Below are 27,789 nucleotides of genomic sequence, written 5' to 3' on the forward strand. Positions count from 1 at the left end.
TATTTCTTCTAATCTTCAGACTGAGACACAGTGAGGAAGGAGAAAAAAGATGTTTACAAACTTGTTCATGTCAAATATTCTGCCAAACTCACCAGTTGAGGTGATGGTGGTGGAGTTAGTCACAGATTGTGTGAGCATGTTAAAATGTGAACACATGTAAACAAAGAAAATGGAGATCCTAACATTTTTAAAGCACTAGCTCTTCAATATGCTTTACGTGCATAGATGTGCAGTTTTAATCCAGTTACATTTTATTCGACTCTGAATTAAGTCAGTTTTTAATGTTTTTTTTTAAACGTTGGGGGAGGAAGAATTTCTACCAGAGTTCATTTTCATGTTTAGTTTTTTTTGTGATCAAATTATTTTATACCATTGGCAATCATGAATTATAGATTAAAGGCAGAAATTCCCAAAACCCCATATTTTATAATTCAGAAACATAGAATGTAGAACATGGAGCAGGCCCTTAGGCCCATCATGTCTGTGCCAACCATGATGCCATTCTAAACCAATCCCATCTGCCTGCACGTTGTCCGTATCCCTCTATTCCCTGCCTGTTAATGTATCTGTCTAATTGCCTCTTCACCATAAATATATGCCCCCAAATACTTGACATTTCCACCTTAGGAAACAAACTCTGACTATCCACCCCATCCATGCTTCTCGTAATTTTGTGTACTTCTATCAGGTTGCCTCTCAGCCTCCGAAACTAGCGAAAACAATCCAGTTTGTCCAACCTCTCCTTACAGCTAATATACTCCAATCTTGGTAACATCCTGGTAAACCTGCTTTGCACCCTCTCCAAAGCCTCCATATCCTTCCTGTAGTGTGGCGATCAGAACTGCACACAATATTCCAGATGTGGCTTAGCTTAAGTTTTATAAAGCTGCAACATGACTTACCAAATTTTATACTCATTGCCCTAACCGATGAAGGCAAGAATGCTGTACACCTTCTTTACATCCTTATCCATTTGTGTTGCCACTTTCAGCGAGGTACGGAAATGCACTCCCAAGGTTCCTATGTACATCAGCGCTCCTAAGGGTCCTGCCATTTGCTGTACATTTTCCTCTTACATTTGACCTCTGAAAATGCTTCACTTCACCCTTGTCCAGATTAAATTCCATCCTCCCAATTTTCCAACAGATCTATATCCTGCTGTATCCTTTGACAACCGTTCTCACTATTACACTAATTTTTGTGTCATCTGCAAAACTTATTAATCAGGCCACCTACATTTGCATCTGATTCATTCTTATGTATATATTATACATTTTATATATATATATATAAGTGAGAGGTCCTAATACTGATGCTTGTGGAACACCACTGACCACAGACCTCCTGTCAAGAAAAATCATCCCTCTACATCTATTCTCTATGAGCAAGCCAATTTTGTATCCAACTTACTAACTCACTGTGAATCCCATGTGACTTAATCTTCTGGACCAGCTTACCATGACGGACCTTGTCAGATGACTTAGTAAAAGTTCATGAAGACAACGTCTGCTTCTCAACCCTCATCAAATATCTTCGTCACTTCCTCAAAAAAGCCCAGTCACATTTGTGAGACCATTTGTCTCCCGCACAAAGCTATTGTGATTATCCCTAATTAGTCGATTACATGATTCAAATATTGTAACAAGTATTGTGATGTTATATCTGTGTTTTAAAATGAATATAGTATTCAGTACAGAATACTGTGCTATGTAAATTGTTATTTAAATAGTTGTAAATCAACATGTATCTTGCATTTTTTATATTCACAGCAAATATCTGTCTCAACTTCTTGTAAGTCTCAAATTTGAAAGACAATTGCAGTTTTAAATTATTGTTTCTCTTTTACTTTGTTTATTTCTCAGGTTTGCTGTATACAGCTATATTCACTACCTTCTTTCTGTCACAATGAGTGACCACAGGATTTACTTTGAAAGCTGCACTATCCATTAGTGCAGTGTCGCTCTTGCAATATTGTACCATTAGAGCCTGTGTAATGCTATGATTTGTAACAGGTTCAGATCCCACTTTTTGGTAGAAAATGTAGGGATGGCGAGTTGCCTTGCAAAGTGAGGTTTAAATCTAATGAAAACATCTTTGTTTAGAATCTGAAAATCTTCCGTCAGAAATACAACTAAAAGTTGGGGTCCGATGAGTATGTAGAAGTTTGTAAACTCAAGTGCTGAACCTCATTTTCCATAAACAGAAAGCCATATTGGAGTTGACATTGTACCATTCTGCGTTAAACCCAGTAAAGGGGCCCACTTGTGGCACAGTGGTAGTGTCCCTACTTCTGAACCAGGACGTCCAGGTTCAGGTGCTACCTGCTCCAGAGATGTATAGTGGCATCTCTGAACAGGTTGATTAGAAAAATAGGTTAAACCCAATAACAGTGGCAAACTAGAAGCGGTGATTGAACAGGACTATGTTGTATTTTTATAAAGGAAATTGTTATTATGCTGGTATGTTTGGCAGGAACAAGGAAGATAACTATGCTTGATACTCTTTTAAAATTCTTTTAAAGCTTATGTAGTGGAATTTAAGAGAGAGCTTCGAAGTGCATTAGTAGTTTGTTCCTTCAAGTAAATTTTACTTGATATTCATGGAATTTACAGCAGTCTGTTGATTGCCAACCAGCCCTTGTTGTTAGTCCTCCATATTAGCGATAGTTATAATTCCTGTGCTTGTCATACATGTATTCCCTTCTTTACTTCAACACCTATCTAACTTACCCTTAAATATTGATATGGTTCCCGTTTCATTCACTAACTCCAGTAATTACATGGCCTTACAACTCTCTGGAGGGAAGAAGAGGCTTTCTTTTCCTGATCTGTGATCAAAATCTCTAATGTAATGTTCTGTCTGTGGCCTCTCAATCTAAACTCTTCAACCATGGTAAAGCTTGATTTTATTTCCTTGTCCCATGCCTTCATAATTTTAACTACCTTAATTAAATCACTCGATCGTCCCTTCTGCTGTAATGAAATCACCCCTGTTTTCCTGCTCCTAATTTACTTGTTTTAGGTAGTATTTAAGTGAATCTGTGTTGTCTTCTCTCTATTACCTCACCATCTTTCTATAAATGTGTTCCAACTGTGATGTTAATAATGATTTGTACAGAGTCAGCATTATGTCTTGACTTTCATATTCCATACTTCTTGCCATAAAACTTAATTATTCCAGTAAGATTTTTTATGGCCTTATCCACATGAGATGCTGCTTTTAATGTCTTGTGAACCTGAACCCCCAAATCTCTCTGCTCTTCCCATCATTCAGTCTTTCTACAATCAAAGTATAATTATTACTTTTTTATCCAAAGATGTACACCTCACACTCGCTGACACTGAACTATATATGCTCCCTTTTTGCAAATTCTACCATTTTTCAGTACCTGCTTGCAGCTTAATTTGGTCCCCAGAATAATAAAACCGAATAAACAGAATTATTTATTATCCTTTCTATTTTAGTATCAAATTTGAATACCACTCTCTGTTCCTATATCCAAATCATTAATGTCCAGAGTGAACAAAAATATGTTGGATATTTCTTTAAAAGCAAACAAACGTGTTCCAGTTTTAACCCTTATGATTTCTGTAGTCTTTTCACTATTTATGATGTGTACTGCCATTCAGGAATTTGGACCAGCATGTTTGTGTGTGTGTGTGTGTGTGTGTGTGTGTGTGTGTGTGTGTGTGTGTGTGTGTAAAAAAGAAAGTGATGTCTTCCCAAATTGAAAATATCCAACACAATTGAAGAATGAGAGCTGAAGGTCACATCCATCATTCTTTCATGAGCTACCATATGCTACAAATAATTGGGCACATTTTGCATACGTACTGCAGCTGACCTAACCTCAAATTGAATTGGTCACATGTTCTAACATCGCTTTGCAGTTTTTATTTTGATCTTATTTGTCTCTGTTTACTATCTATTGAGTGCCTGCCTGGGAAAGTTTTATTTTTGTTGTTGTTGAAAGGAACTAACATTTCAGTACTGATTTTGTTGAAATTTATAAATTGAGGCCTAGATCATACCTCCAAATGCTTTTAAGAAAGCTTTGTCTATCTCCAAGCTAAACTTTTGCAAACATGATACAAAATAAACTGCCTGCTTTGTGCACGCAAAAATCAAGTTAACTAATTTGTAGCACACACTAATTTTATTTCAAAAGCGAGCATGTGAGATTATTACTTCCCTGAATAATAAATTGGAAGGTATTTATTATGCTCAAAGCATTTGTACTTCTATATTTATGTTGACAAAACTTTTTACAAACTGACTGTAAAGCAGTAGCATTATAGCACCAGATTATGAAGTTGATTTTCTTTACACTTACCCAATCTGCAGAATTGCGACTTACTTTGTTCTTTTCATCATTTTAATTTCTTACTAATATTAGCTGTTTAGAGAACATTGTGTTTTTGTGTCAGTTGTGCTCTTATTTTGAATGAAAATAATTTACTGGGCGTATTCAAGTGTTTTAGGGTTTTCCTAACATATGTTTGTAATACAGCGTAGTTAATGGTTTGTTTTTAGAATAGTTCAGGTAAAGAGGATAAGTCCTACTTCTCTGCTCACACTGTTTTTAAGTGTTTAAATAAGTATTTCAAGTACTGAACTTAACACTGATTTGAAAAACAAATATTTTTTATTTTGTCAGAATTCAGAGTTATTTTTCATCATTAATTATACACAGAGAAGTTCTGGTTGACAGTCAGGTAGTGTTTCACATTTCCATTAAGTATGGAGAAATGAATGCCACTAGATTGCAATGTCCCATTGTATCTCATGATTTTCACTGGGTAAATGTTAGATGTTATGCATAAAATATGCTGTTGATTCAGAAATTCCCTTATCTCACTAGAATGAAATATTGTGTTTTCAAAACTTTGAATTCAAATATTCTTCTTTTAGATATGTCTTAAGTAGGCAAGTTATTCTGGCCACACGGCAAAGGTTTTCCATTTAAATCACTCTTTCTGACAATGTACTTTGTATGGAAGGGATCTCTCACAAGAGAGTGCACCATATTGAACTTAAAAGTGACTTTCTTTTACCGTGATCTACTATATTGTGTAGAATAATTTACGTTGAAGTAGTGATCTATGTTGTGAATTAGTTTCTGAAGTGCAAAATATATTTTTAAATTGGCGGGTAACAGATATGTTAGTTTACCCTCACTGGTTTAAAATCAATGAATCATTATTTCAGTAAAGTATTTTCACATCACCATTCAGTTCAAGAAATGGATAGTTATTAAGACCTTTTATTTAAAACTGTTTAATTACAAATCATTGAATGGCATCATTTGTAAGGGTGATACAACAATTGTTACACAGCTGTACTCTTAAAATTAGTTTCATTTGCTTGTCTTTTGTTGAATCATAATTATAATGTAAGGAATCCTAAATATGTTCTACACCTTTGAGAACAGTGTAGAACCTAGCATCATGTTCTGCCTGAGGCTAAATTAATTCAATTTCTTTGGATGTGTCAATTCATGCTTTATTTTAATTATTGAAAAATTTTAACTGTAGCAGCTACTGCATACTAGTATTGGTTATGGTTAACGAATGAGAAATTGATCTAATAAATATCTCTTACTCTTGTTGCTGTACTGGTCTTTGCACCAAGGAAGGCATTTATGTGAGAGAGAGCATGTGATGGGGAATACTATCAATTGACAGTGTCCTGCTCCAGGGCACACTGTCAGTCAACTAGAAGATTAATTAATGAAAGTTAACAGCCATTCCACTCCATCATGATCTGTGGGCAAGACATTCTCAAGAAAATGTTTGCTTAACTTCTTTAAATATAAAGTTTTATATGCAGTCAGCAGAAAAATTCTTGTCCTTTATAAGAAAATATGATCAAAAGACCACTGTTTTGATGAAACTGTTTTGCAGTTTTTGAACTTCCAATCTTTTAAAAGTGACCTGTGCCTCTTAATTGAATAATCTTTCAGGTATGTTTTTTGCTTCTAATTTAATCGGCTGTTAATATCTCAATTTTTAATATGTGGTCAGAACTCTATGTGGCCACTTATTTAGACCAAGGTCATATGAAAGCAACACCTAATTTTGAACAACTAAACCTTATATCATCGTTCCAACTGAACGAATAAAGTTGCTTCATGGGAGTAAATTTATAATGGGAAATTATGGCCAGGTTCATGTATTTCTGACTTGCAAATACCATGTGTCATGGTAAATTTTAGCTATTTGCACGGTGCTTGCAATACTGGTAGCTGTGCAATTTTCAATCTCAACCAGTTCTGACTGACTGAGCCTAACCTAGTAAATGAACATTGGAGCTGCCTTGCTCTGTGAGCTAGCACCTACTTGAAGCCAATATGAAAGACGTTTCAAATGATAGCTATGTGCTGTGAAAACTGTCTTGTGAATCCAGAAATTAAAATGTAGTTTTCCTCCAATCTGATATAATGCATAAAAGGAGCCCAGATAGAGTATTTTTATTTATACTAATTCATATTGACTCAATTCTTGCAGTTAAATTACTACATAGATTTAAATTCATATCTCACTCTCAAATAGTCTGATTTTTAACCACGATGTAGCAATGTTATGAAACCACAGAGACATCTGTGTCTTCAAATATTATTGTACTTGATCCTTTTTATAAAGACCCAAGCAACATTGTTTGCTGGTAGAGTCTCATGAGGAACTTTAATTCATATGAACCTTAGAACTGTGCCATTTGTAATATTAGATAACAGTATGAAAAATAATTGGACTGCTGGCTAGAGTTTTAGTGCTTTTTTCCTCATTGAATGCAATCTGTCAAATCCTTTCTTTCTTCTTCGGGTGGAAAAGATATTGCCAATTAATCATGGATCAACATCACCAATATAGATGGATTGATATATGTTTTCAGTCAGAGAAGCTGAATGGGATGGAGGGAGGAGGATATGATGATGCCAAATTTTCAACAGCTGTGTTGTCCCATAAGGAACTCAGGCTGCTTGAATGTTGGAAACTAAAATTTGCAGTTGGTGTTTGATAAATATTTGTCACAGGCATCAGCACTTCAGCTTCTGTAGTTCATAGAACATTGCCAACATGACAATGACCACACTTTAAAAGTTATTCATGGGTTTGTGAAGTCCTTTGAAAAGACTTTAACATTATAATAAATAACAGATACATAAATGGGAAGTTTATATAGAACTTTATTTAGACCATGTTACAGAAACTGTGCAGTCCTTGCACCTACACTTCAAAAAGGAAGGGATAAATGAACAAGTTACCAGAATTAAGAGGATGCAACTATTAAGAAAGACTCAGCATGCTGGAATTCTATTCACTGGAAAAGAGAAAATGAAGAGGAAATCTAATCAAAAACAAACTGGAGCTGATATTTCCTGTGGGGGATTAATAAAAAGGTCTAATTTCTTACAGGAATCTCTTGCATTGGCTTAGTGATGGGATGCAGTAATTTTACCTTGATGAGGTAGGAGAAACTTGTATTAAGCAATTACTGATTTAAGTGAAAAAAAACCTTGTGTAGTTCTGAATGATTTTTGAGACACTACTTTGGACCTTTGAAAGTAAATGTCAATTTTGATGTAGCACCATGAACTAAACTCGTCTACTACTGAAATAAGAAAAATAAATTGGCAGCTGTTATGGCTACTTAAAATTAAATTTCTTCTGTTGTTTAAACTTTTCGAAAGGAAATCTATGGCATTTTCCCTGAACATTTAGTATTTCTGGTTATGCCAAGCTTGGTTTTGTTCACAATAATCAGAAGGAAACACTTTTTTTTTCCCTGAGTGAACACTTTGCAAAACAAATGTCTGCAGTCACGTTTTATTTTACCAACAGAGGATTTAGACTCTGTGACTGAGGGTCTTATTGTGAGACTGTACATACATAAATTGCATGTTTTTGTCCTGCGGTGGTGTGTTGGATGATTACAGCTCTGTTGTTACTTTTCTGCATATTTAGCCTGCAGATGCCCTCCAGCATGTGACTGAGAATACTGAAGACTGTATGTCCTTAAATATCTAATAGCCATTGTTAAATTAAAGTACATTGTTTGATGAATATTGCCTTTTTTTGTAAACTTAACTTCACCTAAAATTAAGTTCTAATAACCCAGTTTTTCTTGAGCACTGATGAACACAAGTTCCATTAAATGACTGATAATAACTCTTCAGCCAACTTGACTGACAGCTTTTGTTGAAAAGTACTCCTAGCCCACAAGCAAAGTAAGCTATTTAATTAAAGCACAAACATATTTGAATTGTCTTATGTATCAGGATTAGCAACATTTAAGTAGGAAATAATAGTTAAACAGAGGACAGGTTGCATTTGAAGAGAATAACATCAAACATCAGCATTAGCTATTTCAAAAAAATGCTAATAACTTTTAAAATTATTTTCTCCCATTAGCAACATGTAGACTTTATGGACAGCAGTGTACAGGCATGTATTTGAGGTGTATAAGTTAATCTTGTGGCATGTGTACACCCAGAATTGACAAGTTTCAGAAAAGAATTTCATTAAGATTATTGTGATTATTAGATCAAATCAGTAAACCCTTTCTCCTCAGCCCACAAAGCAGCTTAGATGTTAGTTTGTAAACATTAATGTCAGCTTCTTTCTATTTAGCATTTTCTGCATTACAGCTACTGAATGTGAGCTATTGTTTCAATAATTTCCAATTGAAAAGTCAGTAACAATACTACTGTTTCAAGTACAGTAGTGGGGTTTGAGATGAAAAATCTATGAATCTGGTTAGTTTGACTATTTCAGAGAACCTGCGCAGTATCTTCAGTAATTTGAAATTCTGTATGAAAATTCATTTACACTTCGTAGACTTTATATTAATTTAATCTCTTAAAGCATAAATGAATAAATTATTTTATTGTCATGTGTATTTTTGGAAAATACAGCGAAAGTATTTTGTTGCCATTTTGGATTACAAAATGAATAAAAAAATTATTTAAATGGAGCTTCATTTTCTGTTCAATTGACAGGAAGATATAAAGGCAGAAAAATAAGAAACAGTGTTCAGCTTCACAGTCCTTTTTGTCAAGCATGGTTCTGGGTTTTCTTCAGGTTTCCGAGGTTGCTGTAAGGTATTTCGGTCTCCAGGCTGCAATGAGTCCCCGTTCCAGGTCCAGCTGATGCCCCAGAATCCCAGGCTCCACTGCTGCAGTCTTGCCAACATTGCAAGGAATTAGCATTTAACACAATCAGCGTAGCTCAGTTTAGGCTAAAACCTGAATAATAATTTCAACAATTACTGACATTATTGCTTTTTATGAATATTTTCAGATGGAAATTGGTAGAGAAATGAATGACAGAATTTTGTAGTGCAGTGAAGCATCACCACAACACAACATGGAATTTTGACCCACTGTTCAGATACAATCACTGTTCCAGAGCACATCCATATTGCGCTAGGCTTGCCAGCTCTGGTTTGTTGTGTTCCCTTGATCATGTAAAACTTAATCACATGGCATTCAATCATGTGGCACTGCTCATGAGGTTTTAACAGCATAAGATTTGCCCATGTCATTTTTGTGCATTGTTTGTATGGTTTACTAAATATTTGAGTATTATTGAGCCCTAGTAAAGTCTTACTTTTTGTTTTACAATTGAATCAAAAAGAATAGAAATGTTTAAGTATGAGTAATGTTCAAATAAAAAATTACCTTGAACATTGAACATGGACCATAATGATAAACACCAAGTAAATACCATTGATTCAGCAGACAGACAATTGTTGTGTGACTTTGAATAAGATTTGAAAATATGTGGTATTTTACAGTTTATAGCAAGTTATGAAAATAATTAAATCTAATTCAGTCTCGTGCATTGTCTTGAATGGTAGTAAACATCATGCAGTGTTGAAACAACCTTTTCTTCTGTTACTTGAAGGCTGGCACACATGGTCAGTGATGAATAGATTTACTGTAGCATTGCTAGTCTTACACAGAAAATGTTAATTAAAATAGCAGCCTAAAAAGTAGTGTGGAAAGTATTGATAAATAGACATATGAAGTAACAGTAGAAGAAGGCCATTTGGCTCTTTAAGCCTGCTCCGCTATTCAGTAAGATCATGGCTGATAAGCTTGCATTTCAATTCCACATTCCTATTTACCCTGAATAAGCATAGATTCATGTTAGGCAAGGAAATCAATCTATCTCTGCTTAAAAAATATTAAATGGTTCTGCTCCTGTATCTTCTGAGGCACAGACTTCCCAAGTCGCAACTTCTGAGGGAAAACATTGTCACTGCTGCTCCAAGAGGAGAACCCCTAATTTTAAAACTGCCATAGCTCTGGACTCACTCACAAGAGGAAATATCCTTTCCACATCCACCTTGTCAAGAGCAATAAGGATCTTAGACACTTCAATTAGGTCACCAATCACTCTTCTCAAATTTAGTGGAAATAAGCCCGGCCATTCCAACCTATCCTCATCAAACAACTCATTCATTCCAAACATCAGTCTCATAATGTAGAACAAAGAACTATACATGCTGAAGATTTGAAGTAAAAACAAATGGTGGATAAACTCAGCAGGTCTGGCACATATGTGGAAAGAAAGCAGAGTTAACGTTTTGAGTCCGGTGACTCATCAGTCTAGTAAGCCTCCTCTCCATCCAATGCATTTCCATCTTCCTTAAATGAAGAGACCAAACTACATACAACATTGGAAATGTAGTCATATCAATGCCCTGCATAATATAAACATGTCATTCTTATTTTAAGTTCCTCTCACAATAAAGGATCTTTAATAGAATTAGTCTTCTTGATTACATGCTGGACCGACATAACACACACACTCAAATCCTAGATTGTTCCACACCGCCGATTTCACAGTTGTTCTGTATTACTCTGTTTTTTTAATTTTCCCTGCCAAAGTGAACAACTTCACATTGACATTTTCCACATTATACTCCAGCTGCCAGGTTCTTGCCCAGTCAGTCAACTTATGTTGTCTTAACAAATACATTTGTACCTTAACTTTGTGTTATTTACAAATTTAGCTATCATACCGTCGCAGCCTTCATGTAAGCCATGATACAAGTTGTAAAATGTTGAGGCCCCACTACTCCAATTTCACATTCAGCTAATCAGGTGAAAATCCATTTGTGTATGTTCTGTGTTCAGCCAGCCAACTAATCTTTCATTTTCTGCAATAATCTTTGAGGTAGCTTCTGGAAATCCAAGTATAGAATATCTACAGGCTTCCCTTTAACTACAGCATGTTTCTTTTGAAAGAATGCCAATAAATTGGTCTTACATGACTTCCTTTTGACAAAACCATGTTGATTCTTCCTAGTTTTGAGTGCCAAGCTACAGTCTCTTTTAATGATGGATTCTGACACTTTTCCCCATATCAGACATCGAGCAAACTTTTATTTATTCATTTAGGAGGTGAGGGTGTCACTGGCTAGGTCAGATTTATAGCCCATCCTATTTAAGAGTCAACCACATTGCTGTGAGTCTGGAGTCGCAAGTAGACCAGACCAGGTAAGGATGGCAGTTTCCCTCCCTGAAGGACATTAGTGAACCAGATGGGTTCTTCCAATAATTGGCAGTGGATTCATTGTCATCATTAGACTCTTCACTCCAGACTCTTTTTGTTTAATTGAATTCAAATTGCACCGTCTCACGTGGCGGGATTTGAACCTGGGTCTCCAGAACCTGGATCTCTGGATTAACAGTCCAGTGATAATACCACCAGTATTGTCTACCCAGATTAGAGGGGTTTTTGCTACTTTGCAGTTTGATGGAACCTTTCCTGAACCTAGGGAATTTGGGAAAATCATACCAGCTTACCTCATTAGCAACACCTTTTATGACACTAGGATGAAGTTCATCAAGATCTGGGGACTTGATAGAAAATACTGAAAAATACACCAGGTCAACTGGAATCTGCAGAGATGGCAACATGATTAACACTTCTGGGCAAGGACCAGATATCCGAAACCTGAAAAATTAAGTGTTTATGTTTTCACAGATACTGCCAGACATGCTGAGTATTTACAGTACTTTCTGTTTTTATTTTATATTGAATTATAACTGATCAGTTATCCTATTTGCTATTTCTGATGGTTTTCATTACAAAACAGCAGTGAGCACACTTCAACAATAATTAATTGGTTAAGAAATACCATGACACATTTTGAGGCCACGAAATTAACTATTTGTGATGTAAAGAGTTAACTACACTGTGACAGTGAGCATGTAGATATGGAGTCTATGTCAAAATGACATAGGAATACATGGAACTGAGACTTAGGTTTATAGAGTTTCAGGAGATGCCCTCTCTTACCATGCCTTATATATAGTTATGCTTAATTAAGGCTGTTAATATTCTGTCATCTAAGTTTATGCCTGACCTTACTGTTTGGTGGCAAGCATTGACCAGGTCCACAGAATCGGAGGCAAGCGGCAAGGAGCACCTGAAATGAAGTTCAGTGGCAGTATGGTGCATCAGGGTAAGGATAAAGCGAGCCCCGCAATCTAACCACAGAAGGGAAGGAATAGCCTGCAGAGAAACCCAGCAACAGTGTAGTATAAAGGGCAAAGGACTCCAAGACTGATCTAGTTACTGAATTGCAGGAAGAGAAAACAGCACAAAAGAGAATATCCCACATTACACTGGGAAGCAGCAGAAATGGGGAAAAAAAAACTTTTTTCGGCCATAACTGATCTAGCAAAGATATTTAGTGATGATGTAGTGATTGGAATGAGGATGGCTTTTCTTTGTGTATGAGTTCCCTGATTGGCCCAGGTTAACAGCCCCAATCGGGGAGCCCTGGCTGGCAGATATAAACAGGAGTCTCAGGGATTCTCTTGAATCTAGGGACTGGCTCTGAGCTGGCTGGTCAGAGTCCACATACTGTGCGTGTGTAAATAGTGACTTGGTAATGGGATACCAGCCTCCGTGGAGTTATTTCAGATGGAAAAGGCTTTTCTTTCACCAGAGCACCTAGACTAAGTAGATGTCCTGACTAGGTTGTGTATTGGATCAATTGACACCAAAAACTGAACCAAAGACCAAGTCAGTGTATTATTGTACGCAATTGGCAGCAGTGCCAACACCATTCTCAACTAGCAGTGTAGGGAAGAAGAAACTACCAGATTTGGCAATGTAATTTAAGGCTGTAATTCCTAGTTTAGTTCCTCCTATAATCTGATGTAATCTCAATATAAACCAAGCAAAGTTTAATTGGTGGATCCAGCAGCTAGGAGAAAATATTAATTTCTTTGTAAATAATTTGCACTACTTCCTATTATCAATGTGGAACATTAAAAATGAACTGATATAGGACTGTATCATAGAGTTCCTGGATGCATCTGTATCAGAATTCTTTGGTCAAATGCAATGTAGTTTGCCAGACTGGCTTAATTTTGCAAGCCAAGCAGACTTTTTACCTCTGGAGATATAGAATTTTTCAGAAGTCCAAGCACTTACTTTCACTCAATCCAGTTTGTTGATCTGAGAAATATGAATGCATCAGCAACACAGCAGCCACAATAAGAAATGGATGCCACTGCCACCACTGCTTCTTGACTACGTTGTCATGGGGAAGTTCCACCTTGCCCAGCAAATTAAACTGATTGCATGCATGTTGTAAGAAAGCCCCCTTTCAGTGGTGTGCTGTTGAGATTCCCATGTGTAGCATAAAAGTCTGGGAAGGAAAAACAGACCGTTCAAGTCTGCAGTTGTCCGAGAAATAGATACTACTGAGGAACAGGATGCAATTCTTTTGGGGTGGATGGGAAAATGGTAAACAAACAGGACTATTTTTGGCATTCTGATACCATTGATATCATGGTTCCTGGCAAGAAAAACTTTTAATTTGGACATGGGACAAGCATGCTAGCTTTTCAGATTTAACTCTGGGGTTGACATTTCAATTTCTCAAATGGTCTTCCATCAAAGTTCAAGTTGCAGGAGAAATCTGAATAAATGCAAAGGGCAGATGTAAGCTATTCTTTGCTGCTTTGGGAGAAAGATTGTTGATTGCATGTATTTCATTGCTTTTCAAGGTTGTTCTTCATTGAACATCAATGCGTGTGTAACTTGGATCTTCCTCAGTCTCTGGCTGCAGCAGAAATCAGAGTTGGCATATTATTCTGTGACCCAGTCTTCATTGAATCCTTGTCACGAGGACTAAAGAAAATGTGCAGATTTTCACTTCTCTGTGAAAAAAGGCCAGGAGAAGTAAGAACAGGATACAGCAAGCATAATGGCGACCAGTGGCAAGATATGTTCTGGACCTTGTTTTGCTGTTTCAGGAGAGTAATGAGAATAATACTGCCACAGATGCAGATGAACTTTTGGAAGCAGAGCTTCTTGATCTTTCTGCACCCTTTGACTTGATCAACGACGTTAGCGAACTTTGTGCTGTTTCTTTTGAGAAGAATGACCCTTTTGCAAAAATTAACAAATATTAAATTTGTCTGTTTATCCTGCTTAACCCACCATGTACAGCAACCATTGTAAATAGTTGACAAAAAAAACTACCTAGTGAGAAGGAGATATTAAACCCCAAACTGGATCAAGCCAATATTGAATACTCATAGAATCTTAATGAACAAAAAAGAAGACAAACTTAAGTATACAGCTGAATTCCATCAGCAAGCCATGGAAGCACTCATTGTTTCATTCAGTAAAGATCAGAGTACTAAATTACAGAATGTCTGCAGCTGAGGAGTACCTTAGCAAAAAGGATGGTCTTTTTTCTTGCTTTCATTTACCAGCTTCGTCCCAGGATCAGAGTACAAAGCAGAAGGATTTGAGACCGATGATCTCATGAGACCATAAGCCATAAAATAGAGAAGCAGAATTTGAGTATTTGGCCCATCACATCTGTTCCGCCATTTGATCATTGCCGATATGTTTTTCAATCCCATTCTCCAGCCTTCTGGAACCCTTGATACCCTTGCTCATCAAGAACCTGTCTATTTCAATTTGTTATCTTTGATTTTATGAAGCTGCGATCATTCGTGTCCTTGAGTATTTTCTCCTGGTCAGTTTTCCTTTGGCTTCATTGCTATCACATTCAAGGCTGCTTAAGTGTCATAACTTAAGAGCCAGCTGTAGTAAGAAACTCTGGTCTAATTGCACCGACTATTTGCCAAACAAGGCAATGATCAGTGTTCACGTGATCCTGCACAAATTCCAAGAGTGCCAAGAATATTGTTGCAGATTAATGCTTCAGCAAAAGAGATTTGCATTTTTTTGGGGGGGCGGGGAGCGCATGGGGAGTCATATTTAGAAGTAAATTTTAAGTAATTCATAAGATTAATTTTTTTTGGGGAAGTGTCAACTTTAGGGGAAGATGTGGAGTATAGGGTTGACTATACTTTTGTGCTAAGAATAGCTGCTTAGTGTGTATGTAAGGATTTATGTCATAGTACGTACAACTGGGACCTCAATTGTAGGGTACTAGCAATGCCTTCTGCCACCATTTCTTGTATATAGTTATGTTTGATAAAGCTGAAATATTTACTCACCTGAATTCAGGCCTGATCATACTTTTGCTATGTGAATGCAAGTTGTTTCTATTATGACTAAGTTAAAGTTTACATTGGCATTCTGAATATGCAAAATATCATGGAAAGAAGAATAATTATGTTCAATTCCTGAATAGATGATTTCCCGCATTTAAATTACTCATTTTGTTTTTCTATGTCCTGCTATGTAGCTAAATATGCTGCTTGTTTAAATGCAGAGTAACTGCATTTCTGTTTTTTTTTTCCTCCATCTAAATTATATTTTATTCAGTCCTGGAATGTTTTATATTTTGCTTTGTAGTCATTGCTGTGAAACCATGTACAGCAACTGAAAATTCAAATGTTATAATGTAGAATCAACTGAAGTGGTTCCATCTATCAATTTCAATTAATTAAATGTGTGCATTTAACTTGAGCTTCACTATACCAGAACTTGTTCAATACTTGGCATTGGCTTGTGCCAAAATTGTCCCTGGTGTCTCAAAACCCACAAAAAGCGCACTTTCATGTTCATTATTACCTTGTTAATCATGGATAATTGAGGTGCCTTCATCTGGAAACACCAACATTTGGAGTACTGTGATAGTTTAATTATTATACCAGGTGTGATAACCAGAATGTTTTGAATCAGATACAGACATTGCAGGTCTCTTTTAGAAAGAATAGTTCATTAGAAGTGTGTTTTATCATATGATTATAAAATGCTAAATGTTGATTAGTAAACTAAGGAATTCCTAATTCTTTCCATTCTTTCCAAATATTGCCATCTTTCATTTATCAACGAACTTTGGAATTCTTGCATGAAAATAACAAGGTTGGAATCAGTCTAGTCTTAAATCATAACTAATTTATTGAGAACTTGAAATGTGGTCTTCAAAATAATGCCCTTGAAAAAAGCTACAAAACAACAAACTGTTAATAGCAGCAGAAGACACTTTTAAATATAACTTTTCTACGTCATATTACAACATAATCAAGTTGATGTGGCTATACTTACGATACAGTCAGGAGTGTATCAGATCCAGATGTGAGATTAGTGCTGCAAATGTATTGTTAGTGTGAAGCCTGAGTCATTGACATCTATACTAAACTTGCAGCCTACGTAGACTAGTAATCAAAGTTTGCGTTCAGACCATTAATAGTCCAAAAGAGTTTTCAAAAGAGGTGCAATATTCTGCACCTGCACAAATAGCAGCTTTGGTGCTGATGTGCCACCCATTTGCTCCTGCTGCCTGCTAAATTTGCTCCTTTAATTGCAAGAGGATTTGAGTACAAGAATGAAGTTGTCTTTCTGCAAATATATGGAGCCTTGGTGAGACCACAGCTGGAGTATTGTGTAGTGTTTTGGATTCCATTGTTGAGCAAGTCAATAGAAGAGCGACAAAGATTCACTAAATTAATGCCTGGGCTGGTAGGATTATCATATGAACAAAGGTTGAGGAGACTTGGCCTGTCTTCTCTGCAGTTGAAGAATGGGGTGGTGATCTTGTAGAAACATGCAAAACTCTTACAGGGCTTAACAGGGTGGATGCCCTTACTTGGGGGTCTTGCAAGTTGTCTCAAACTGGGAGTACAGTCTCAGAATAAGGGGTAAGCCACTTCAAGATGAGGAGGACTTTATTTGGAATTTTTGGAATTCTCTACCCCAGAGCTCTCTGGAGCCTCAGTCATTCATTATTGTCAGTTAATAGATTTATAGACATTGAAGGCATTAAAGGGTATGGAAATAGTGCATGAAAATGACATTGAGGTAGGTGATCAGCCATGAGATATTCGAAGGCAGAGTAGGCTCAAGAGGCCAAATGACCTCCTCCTGCTCCTATTATCAATGTTTCTATGTTCCTAGTTGTCTCTCAAAAAAATGACTAATGGTATTATCTTTAGACCTGTACTAACAGCACCAATGTGGAGCAGTTGCACAACAAGCTTTTATAATCCAGAGTTTTAATAGGCACTGGTTTAACATCAGAGGTTCCTTCCAACTGCTCTCAGAAGCAGACTAGGATGATCACATGCAGCCTACATTATATTTGTATGACTACTGTAGTGCATAAATCTGGAAAAATTGAAACATGTCCCAGTCAATATCTGGTTTGAGGCCTATTTTCCCAACCAACTTAGGGAATATAAGGTAACTTTATATTACAGGACAGCTGGGTCTCTATAATAGTTAAATATATGACATCATTGTAACTGTAATTTCTGGTCGTGCTTTGAGACTGACTAGATTTATTTAGAAAAAAAGGCTTGGAGCTGAGTAATTGGGCTTAAGGCCAGTTCTTATTTCTAAGTGAAAGAGAAAATGGTTTGCATTTTTCTGGCTGTTTAACCCTGCTTTTAGTATTGAATAGCCTTAGCAACCATTTAGTAATAAATAAACAAACTTGGTAACTGAAACAGATCAGGATTGTAATTATGAACCTCCTCTTTAAATGTGTATTTGATCTGTTTGAAAGGCATCAATCTTAAAAAGTGATTTCACCCTTCATGCCAGAGTTTCTTGTTTTATTTTTGTGTTTGTGATGCAAAACTGATTCTTGTCTCAAAATAACTTTTTTCTCTAATTTGAATTTTAAATCCTTCTCTGCAAGACAGCACTATGCTGTGGCCAGAATTGAAAAGCTGCATAATTTAAAAATGTTACACTGAAAACTGAATTCATAAATTGGACATAATTTACATACCAAAATTCAGTTTTTTAAATGAGATGTATTTCACTTTGCACAAAACTACTTGTTAGGGTGAACAAAAGGCTTTGGGGCTCTGTTTAAATGTGTGTTTAGCACTATTCCTGTCCACGTTCTCTTTTTACCATTTCTTCTGTTAACCTACCTGATGGAGAATTTCAAATGTTACATGTCTGTTCATAAATGACAAAGGGGTAAATTCTGTAACGATAGGCCAGTCGGCGTAACGTTACTGGGTTGGAGGCCTCTGGAAACAATTAATTTGGGATAAAATTATATTTTGCATGAAACAACACCAGTTAATTAGTGACAACCATCACAAACTTGTTAAAAGACGGGTCCAGTCTATCATAAGATATCTGATAAGGTTGATGAACTTCATGAGGAAAAGTTTGTGTTTTGGATGTCAACTTTAAAAAGGCTTTTAGTAAAGTGCCACACAATGCATTTATCAGCAAAGGTGAAGTCCATGGAAATAATAAGGCACTGGCCGCATGCATGTATAATTTTGTGAAGGACAGAAAACAGTACGTTGTCACTTTTTTTTCAGAGTGATGCATACAGTTGTGGCCCCCAAAGATTGAAATTAAGACCCCTGCTCTCTTTGATATACATGCAATTCTATGTTATTAATATACAAGGCACAACTTAAAAATTTGAGGATAGTGAAAGCTTGGGAAGGTAGTTTACTGTGGGTAGGATAGAACAGATTTCAGAAGGACATTGGTGAAAAGGACCGAGTCATAGCAAATGTAATAATAATGTAGCAAAGTGTGACGTGACAGATTTTATAAAGAGTGAGAGAAGACAATATGAACTTAATGGCCAATTTCAAATGAGGTGTAGGAGTAGAGGCCAGAAATAAATAAGATATAATATAATAAAATAAATAAAACAAACAAATTTGAGAAGGTGAAAGGACAAGTAGATAAGACTGCTTTTTTTTTAGGAAAGATACAATTATAGGATCTTTGGTTTACAAATAGAACTGTAAGAGTATTGTGTTCATTTCTCAGGATTACTCAAGACAAGATGTCAAGGCCTTAGAGTCTAGATCTACTCAAAAATATTCTTGAATGAGACACTATAATACGGAAAGACTGGAGAAGTTGATCTCCAAGCAAATGAAAATTTAATAAATGGATATTCACAATTAAGGGCGTTTGTGCTGCAGGTAATGGGGAGAAACTGTTTCCATTGATGTGTAGATTGGGAACCCAGGAGTTGTGGAAAATTTGCTAAAGAACCAGAGGTTGAAGTGACTTTTTTTTTTAATGCAGTAAGTTGTTACAATCTGGAACATTCTGCATGAAAGGATGATGGAAACAGATTTAAAAGTAGCTGTCGAAAAGAAATTTGGATAAATATTTGGAAAAGAAAAATTTGATGGGTTGTGGGGGGAGGAGGAGGGAAGAGAACTGAGGACATGAGATTACTTGAATAGCTCTTCTAAAGATGTATGATGGACTGAATGGCCATTCTGTAAGATTCTATGAAAAACCTTATATCAGAAAAGCTTCTTTGTTTTTGTTTGCTTTTTCTCAAAGAAAATAATTATTTCTAGCTTGTGAAAATCAATTCAATTTCTTGAAAAAATTACTAACTCAAATAATGGAAAATGAAATGGATACTGACCAGTCGGGAAAAAAAAGAGGACCTGCAGTTATATTAACAGTTGCAATTAAATAAGTGTTTAACTACTTTTTAGACTGAGTATAGATTTCAGTTAATTTAGCAGGTCAGGGTTATTTGCAATGTCTTTGCATTCTTAGTACAATGGAATATAGTGTTTCTTAGTTTTTTGGCATCACTAATGAGTATCACAGTGTGTGGTAGGGAACTCAGATCTTAGACAATTATTTCTAAAGCAATTTAAAACATGGGTAGTGATAAACTATTGAATTATAGCTCATTCTACCTCTAAAATTTAGCTTTGATTTGCAGTTTAAACCATTTTTAAAGGTCATTATTGTTCGAAATTCAAAATATCCGTCACAAGAAGAATATGTTCACTTAAAATTTATAGCGAATCACATATTAAAACATTTAATATTAATACTGCAGGGAAATGGTTTTATAACATTGATTGCTAAGACAAAATATCACTGCCTGACGTTTTTGCTCTTCCAGAGGCAAGCTGAATGACAGTTTCATAAAATAGAGAAAGCAAGAATTGCTTTGGTGTATGTAGTATAGATATAATGTACTGTTGTTAAAACAATTTTTCTGAACTAACAGAGGAGAGAGGATAGGATAAATCCAGAAATATTTGTCAAATTATGGACTTTTAATCATATATCAATGCTGTAATTGAAGGAAGCTCGAGGAACAGATGTATTACGTGCAATACTATGTGAACCTTGATTTTGTTGGTGTTACAAGTGATGTGTGCTCAATATCTGGCACAGAGGTAGAAGTCACATGCCAGTGGCAAGGCAGCTAGTATAATTGCATTTCTGCAGACTTCCCACTATTCATCCATGTGCGTTCATTTGCAGTTACAGATTATTCACTTAGCCAATTTATATGATCAACAAGTAAGACTATCAGACATTAACAGAACCATGTGTTCACTCTAGTTTCGTTCCAGTTTTGTCAGACTCTGCACATGCATTACATTCAGTCTTTAAATCATATAGGTCTGCTAATGGTATGCACATGTGTTGTAATTGACCATTCCTTTGGCATCTACTCATTCCAAGGGTGATGTTCCTGTGGTGAGTACGTTTGTTGTGGTAACTGTTGTTGTCAATTTGTTTCTATTGCTGGGTTTGGTGGACTTCTGGCATTGATGTTTGGTCTGTTTGTGGTGCAGCCTGCTGAAATTGCATTTTCCTAATCAGCTGACTGCAGTGAAGGTAAAGCCTCTCCAGTTGTATGTAGATGCCTGTATTTGCAATATGCCAGATTTATGTTCACTGCATTACAATTGAGATGATGACTGTTCTACACAGGACGCAGATTGACATGTGGGCTGACTTTTGTTGACCGCGTTGAACATTTGGACACTGGCTGTCAAATTCCCAGCTCTAGCCATGATTTTGCAATTTTATCAAATTTAGCTTTCTCTCATTTCACCTTGATTTTATCACTGTCATGTATTATTCCTGGCTTCAGTAATATTTTTCACTATTGGTGGAGTAGTTTGAGTGCAGGATGATATTAGTCTTTGGACTGAACTACTTGGCATGCCTTCAGGTTTATGTCTCCATTCAAAGATTGTTTTGTGCAAATTTGTATAGGATGTGATTGATTTTCTTTATGATTCCTTTGGTGATTTTCACTGTTGCCTCAGCCTTTCCGTTTGACTGGGGATATTGTGGTGATTATTTAATGTTTTGAATTTCCCAATCCTTTCCAAAGTGGCTGTATTCTTCACTTGTGAATTTTCACTTGTCATAATGACTGTTTTGCCATAACAACCAAAGTATGTTTTCAAGCATTATGCATTCTCATTGATAGCCGTTGATGTCAACCGGTATAAGTTTACTTCACTCCATGCATATATCACATGCCCAGCAGAGTTGTTGTATCCAGGCGGGCCAGGGAAAAGGTCCAGCAGGTTTGGGCTGAGATTGGTAGTGTTTTGGCAGCAAGTGGGGAGTGAAATCACGCAGAGAGGGCAGCATTCAGGTCAGCGGGCAATTCTCACAGAGTCAACTGTGTCAGAGATTCCTTGTGGTCCTGACATGTAACTCCAGCCTCTCTTGCCTCAGTGACTGACCATTGGAATATCTGGGCCAATAAATACTTTGAGGGAGAGGAGTGAATTAAGCTGAACCTATGGGAGATACACAGTGGGGAGTGGGTAAATACAACCTGTTTGAGAAAAATGAGTCAAACACTGATATTATGGCAATGTTGTGAGTTATATGGTTGGTGAATAACTATTGTAGCAGAAGAAATTGAAAAAAAAAGTTAAAGATCTAGCAGACGAGAAGTAAAAACTGGTGATTTCATTATTTATCTAACAGTGGTGAAGTTTATTGGATTCTAAGGTTTCAATTAGTACAGTGAGTGTGAGAAAATGCTTTAATTCATTTAATAATTTATCATATTAATTACTTAATTAATACTTAGTAAAAATGCCAACCACTGTAACCCAAAGATAACACAGCTGCAATAAGTCTTTGCAGCTCAAGCAGTTTCAGCTCAGTTTGAGTTGGAGGCTGAACTACAGATACTGTGACACATCAGGCTGGGAAAAGTTATTTGTATAATTATTTCAAGAGGTGTTCATACCCTTTTGGATAGAACTGTCTGATTTGTTACTGGTCTGGGATAAGACAGTATGACTGTGAATCAGGCAGATAAGGAGACCCTGAGATAGCAAGGTGTAGAGCTGCATGATCAGAGGAGCAGGAATGCTGACGTTTCAGGCCTAGACTCTTCTTCAGAAACGGCCCGAAACGTCAGCCTTCCTGCTCCTCTGATGCTGCTTGGCCTGCTGTGTTCATCCAGCTCTACACCTTGTTATCTCAGATTCTCCAGCATCTGCAGTTCCTACTATTTCAGATAAGGAGACCCAGTGGGCAGGTGCACAGAAACCCCATCCTATGCAAATGTCCAACAGGTTTGAGACTCAGTCAGCTTGTTTTGGTGGGAAAGAGGACTCCTGGGTATATGAATTTGAAAGAAATGATTGAAATAATAGAGTGGTTGGGTTTCATTTTGAAGATTTGGGAAAGGTCCAATTAGATTGGAAAATAGGAAATGTTACTCCTTTATTCAAAAAAAAGGAATCTACAGGCCAGTTACCTGTCACAATGAAGATGTTCGAAGCTATGATGAAAGATGTTCCAGCAGGGCACTTAAAATAGTTCAAGATAAACAGTCAGGGTCAGCATGATTTTATGAAAGAGATATCATGTTTAACTTATTGGACTCATTTAAAGAAGTAATGCATGCTGTAGATAAAGAGGAAGCAGTGGATGCACTGTATTTTGATCTCTAGGAGGCACTTAATAAGATGCCACTTCAAAAACTAGCGGGTGGGTTGTCTAATGAAGAAAGTTTGGATAAGTTAAACTTATATTTACTGGAATGTAGTGGAATAAGAATTGATTTGACTAAAATATGAGATTCTGAGAGGCCCTGAAAGAATGGATTTTGAAAGGATGTTTATGCACCATTAACTTATTTGCTCGGGTTTTCTAAAATGAATTTTCTCACTATTTTGTAGTCTGCCAGTAGTAAGTGGAAAGACCATCTAGTTTCGTCTCATACTGCCTTTCATTTCACTAGCAACTGGGAGTGGAAAATGCTGAACCATTTTGACTCGCTCAGTAATTCAAGGTTATAGACTGCTTTCTTTTTTAAGTTCTTCCCTGCAGTTTCTTTCAATAGCTGGCTCTCTTACAGCTCTGAAAATCCAGAGATGTTCAGCTGCACCACTCTGATACCAGGTTCAAATGATTCATTTTTAATGGTTGACACAAATGACCTACAAAGTAACTTTGAACAGAGTTAGAGGACACTTAACTGTGCTAAGACAGCCACTACACCAAGTATAATTGCATTTCACCAACAAATGGACCCAGAGTATTAGAGTGACAGGTATAATTTGAACTTGTTCTGTCCATAATGCTCCATGTAGCTCCATGCTGCTTTTGTTTAATTGTATCAGTGGCGCCTCCACTGTTGCCTTTCTGCTAGTGACACTGGGTGTTAACATTTATTAGTTTATTTAAAATAAGTCACTTAGGCACCGCCTTTGCTGCCAATTGCACATTTTAGTTATCAAATTTGCAAATACAACTGTATAATTGACATTGTTATTATAACATTGAAAGTTCCTGCAGTTCATGCTTCAAATGCGACGCTCTTTAGATCAGCTTTGCATTGATTCGGAAAGATTGAAAGTTTCCTTTTTTTTTAAATCTCTCTCCGTTTTTGAATAAGAGTTTACTTTCAGTATCTTCCAATCTAATTGGATCTTGCCTGAATCTAGGGAGATTTGGAAAATTAACATCAATACATCTTTTATTTCACAGGCTTCTCTCAAGGCCCAAGATGGTGTCCATCAGGACCTGGACACTGGTCATCCCTTAGCTCCTACAATTTGTACCAGTTTTCTGATCATTGTGATTTTCATAGTTCCTCCTCCCCTTCCATTTATGATTTATTGCCACTTCTGGAATGTCACTTGTATCCTTTATAGTGAAGGCTGATGAAAAAAATACCTGTTCAAGTCATCTGCCATCTTTATATCTTTCATTATCAACCTCCAAACTCCGTTTCTAAAGGACCAGCATTCACTTGTTAATTTTAGAAGTATTTATAGAAGCACTCACTCTTTTAATTTTATATTTTTGACGAGTTTTCTGTCGTATTCTAATTTTTCCCTCTTTATGTTGCTTCTTCGTATTTATCCAATTTTCTGACTTGCCACTTGTCTTTGCATAATTATATACATTTTCTTTAGGAATTATCTTCGATGTTTTCAGTTAACCATAGATGGTGAGCCTGTCCCTTGGGATTTTTCTTAGTTATTGAAATGTACCTATTCTGTGTATTTTGAAAAATCTTTCAACTACCTGCCACTTCATCTCTGTTGATCTATCCTTCCTTTATCCTAGTTTGGTAATTCAATTCAGCTAGCTCTGCTTCCATGCCCTCATAATTGCCCTGATTTAATTTTTGAAAATAGTTTTGGATGTATTCCTTTCTCCCTCAAACTGAGAGTAAAATTATATCATGTTCTGGTCACCGTTTCCTATGCCTTCACTATGAGATTGTTAATTAGTTCTATCTCATTGCATGATACCAGATTCCGTATAGTATGCTGTCTTCTGCAGAACATGCTGTTCTAAGAAACAATCCCAAGAATGGTCTATGAACTCCTGATCTAGGCTTCCTGAGCCCTTCTGATTTTTGCAATCTGTATGGAGATTAAAATCTCCCTGATTAATATTGTGTATTTCTAAAATGTGGGAATTGGCTGCAAGGTTTTCATCCAATATCTCACCTGACTGACCTAAAAAGGTCAAAATAACTGCAAGTTGCACGATAGAATCCCAAAGTAATATACACAGATACTGATATAGTACATAATAAATGTATACCCATTGGCATGTTACAAACCTAAACCATTTAAAACATAGCTTTTGCCTTTAACAACAACTTTCATATTTCTTAGCCTAAGTTTACAAAATAGGTGACAACCATTCTTTGGCTCATTCCTCATTCCATAGTCTTTACTAATCCAAGTCAATCAGCCTGGTTCAAATTTAAACAAAGCTTGTTAGTTAACTTTGGTCTTCATTTTGCTGTTGTATTCTCCATGGCAGCTCCTGTACCAATCAAAGTCCGTTTGCCAACCAATCAACATATTCGCATACAGCAGAAAACTGGTGTTCCCCTTTCCATCGGTATTCTTCTGTATGACCTGATGAGTGCAACTGAAAAGCTTTGACAGATTTTGTCTTTTTCAAAATGCTGTAAGATTTTATGTATTATAATAGTTGTAGTCTATATACTTTTTACACAGTGTACATAGTGCCATAATGTTAGAACAGGAGCAGTTAAGATTAAATTAAGGGGGAAATTGAATTGAAGTCAGGGGGAGGCAATGGCCTAGTGGCATTATCGCTGGACTGTTAATCTAGAGACCTAAATAACATTCTGGGAACCTGGGTTCGAATCCCACCACGGCAGACGGTGGAATTTGAATTCAATAAAATATCTGGAATTAAGAATCTAATGATCACCATGAATCCATTGTTGATTGTCAGGAAAACCCATCTGGTTCACTAATATCCTTTGGGGAAGGAAACTGCCATCCTTACCTGGTCTAGCCTACATGTGATTCCAGATGCACAGCAATGTGGTTGGCTCTGAACTGCCTTCTGGGCAATTAAGGATAGGCAATAAATGCTGTTTGGTCAATGACCCCCTCATGCCATGAATGAAGAAAGAAAAATAAACTAAACACACAAAACAACATAAAGTAATATTTTGTGTTATTTTTAAAATATTCCATCACCTTTAAAACATTTGAAAGCTATCTACAACAAAGAACACGTTTTGATCTAGAAGGTGCTTCCTGGAGTTCTTCATGGATTCAGTAAACAACTTAAGTGTACAGCATTGCCATTATAATTCGGCTTTTTGGTCAGTTATATTGGAAGTAACTTTGTAATTTTATACCAATTTCAATTATGTAGCCTGGAATTAAAAAAGTGTAGACCGCAAGAGCTTTTAAAAATTGCAATTAATGTGACTTCAAACATAAAATTTACATTGTTTGTTTAAGGAGTGCTTTCGTTTTCTGAAAAACTGAGATTCTTAGATGAGACCTGGTTATTCTCTCAGTAGTCATTTAATTCATTGTAACATAAATGACTGTGCTTGTTAATACAGTTACATTAAGTTATTTGATTTTAAATGAAGTGTTATTAGTCTCTCATTATAGTAGATGTGGCGTGCTTTGTCAGTTAATCAGCATGAAGAATGCTGTCAAGACAAAAAAAAAGTTTTATGTCTCAAAATTATTGCTTTCATTTGGTGCTGATTAGGCAGTAATTGAAATAATATTTCTGCCACTTTTAAACTTCTATTGAAATGATTAAGTGAAAAATACAGATGATATCGCAGTGTAGAATTATGAGTTTTCATTTCTCTGATTTTATTACACAGAAAGCATAATAGTGAGCGTAATAATTTTATTATAATAAAGTTTAAAATTTAGCATTTTTGTGAAAATTTGAATTTCTGTTTGGATTTGTAAGAACTATTAATCGTCATTATTAATAGTTTTATCAAAACGTAAATAAAGCATGAACAAAGTTGCATTCATATATTGCCTTTTGCTGCCAATTATCTATTATATCCTCTTCCATGTTTTTGTATCCCTTTGCTGTCTTGACACTCCCTACCTCTCTGATCTTCTCCAACTATAAAGCCCTCCACTATATCATTGCTCCTGATTTGGCCTCTTGAGCATTACCATTTATAATTGCTCCAGCATTGGTGGCCATGCATTCAACTGTCTAGGCCCTAAAGTCTGGAATTCCTTCACTGATCCTTTCTACCTCTGACATTTCCTCTTATGAAAGGTTAGCAGTGAGAATGTTAGCATTTATTGCAAGGGGAATGGAATATAAAGATAGGGATGTTTTACTGCAGCTTCTCAGGTCCATGGTGAGACCACAAATACAGTACCGTAAAGTTGTGTTCCCCTTATTTGCAACATGATGTAACTGCATTGGAAACAATTCCGAAGCCGTTCACTTGACTCAGAAAGTTTGAAGAGACTGAGCCTGTACCCATTGGAGAAGAATGAGGCGTTGTCTTATTGAAACATAGTAATTCCTGTGGGGAATTGATGAAGTGGATGGGGGAGAATGTTCCAAATTGTGGCGGTGATTAGAATCAGGCAACATACTTTAAGAATAAGATGTACCCCTTTTAATCGGTGATGAAGAGGGTTTGTTTGGTCAGATGGCCATTAATCCATGGAATTTCCTACCCCAGGGAGTAGTAAAGGACAGATCATTGAATCTTTTCAAAGCTGTGTTACATTTTTGATAGATATTAAGGATTATGGTTGGCAGTGGGTGGGGTGGGTGGGGGGGGGTGGGGTGGGGGGGTGGGTGG

At 36.4% G+C, this 27,789-nt stretch overlaps 2 protein-coding genes across 3 annotated transcripts in view; both read left to right on the forward strand.

The window, feature by feature from the left end:
- dph6 (diphthamine biosynthesis 6) overlaps positions 1–24,435 on the forward strand; it is a 60,886-nt gene extending 36,451 nt beyond the window's left edge. Inside the window, exon 4 of one of the 2 annotated variants that reach the window (XM_048600561.1) lies at positions 24,186–24,435. In XM_048600561.1, coding sequence (XP_048456518.1) covers positions 24,186–24,362 — 177 coding nt within the window. In that variant the 3' untranslated portion in view covers positions 24,363–24,435. Of the gene's footprint in view, positions 1–14,035; positions 15,648–24,185 lie in introns of those variants that run through there. The other variant, XM_048600562.1, reaches the window with a different exon arrangement.
- A 379-nt stretch (positions 24,436–24,814) lies between these two features.
- LOC109927511 (diphthine--ammonia ligase) overlaps positions 24,815–27,789 on the forward strand; it is an 89,996-nt gene continuing 87,021 nt past the window's right edge. Inside the window, exon 1 of the mRNA XM_048600434.1 lies at positions 24,815–25,631. The gene's annotated coding sequence lies outside the window, so the exon portion shown is untranslated. The remainder of the gene's footprint in view (positions 25,632–27,789) is intronic.

Source organism: Rhincodon typus, chromosome 8 (assembly GCF_021869965.1).
Source record: "Rhincodon typus isolate 14 chromosome 8, sRhiTyp1.1, whole genome shotgun sequence".
Classification (NCBI taxonomy): domain Eukaryota; kingdom Metazoa; phylum Chordata; class Chondrichthyes; order Orectolobiformes; family Rhincodontidae; genus Rhincodon; species Rhincodon typus.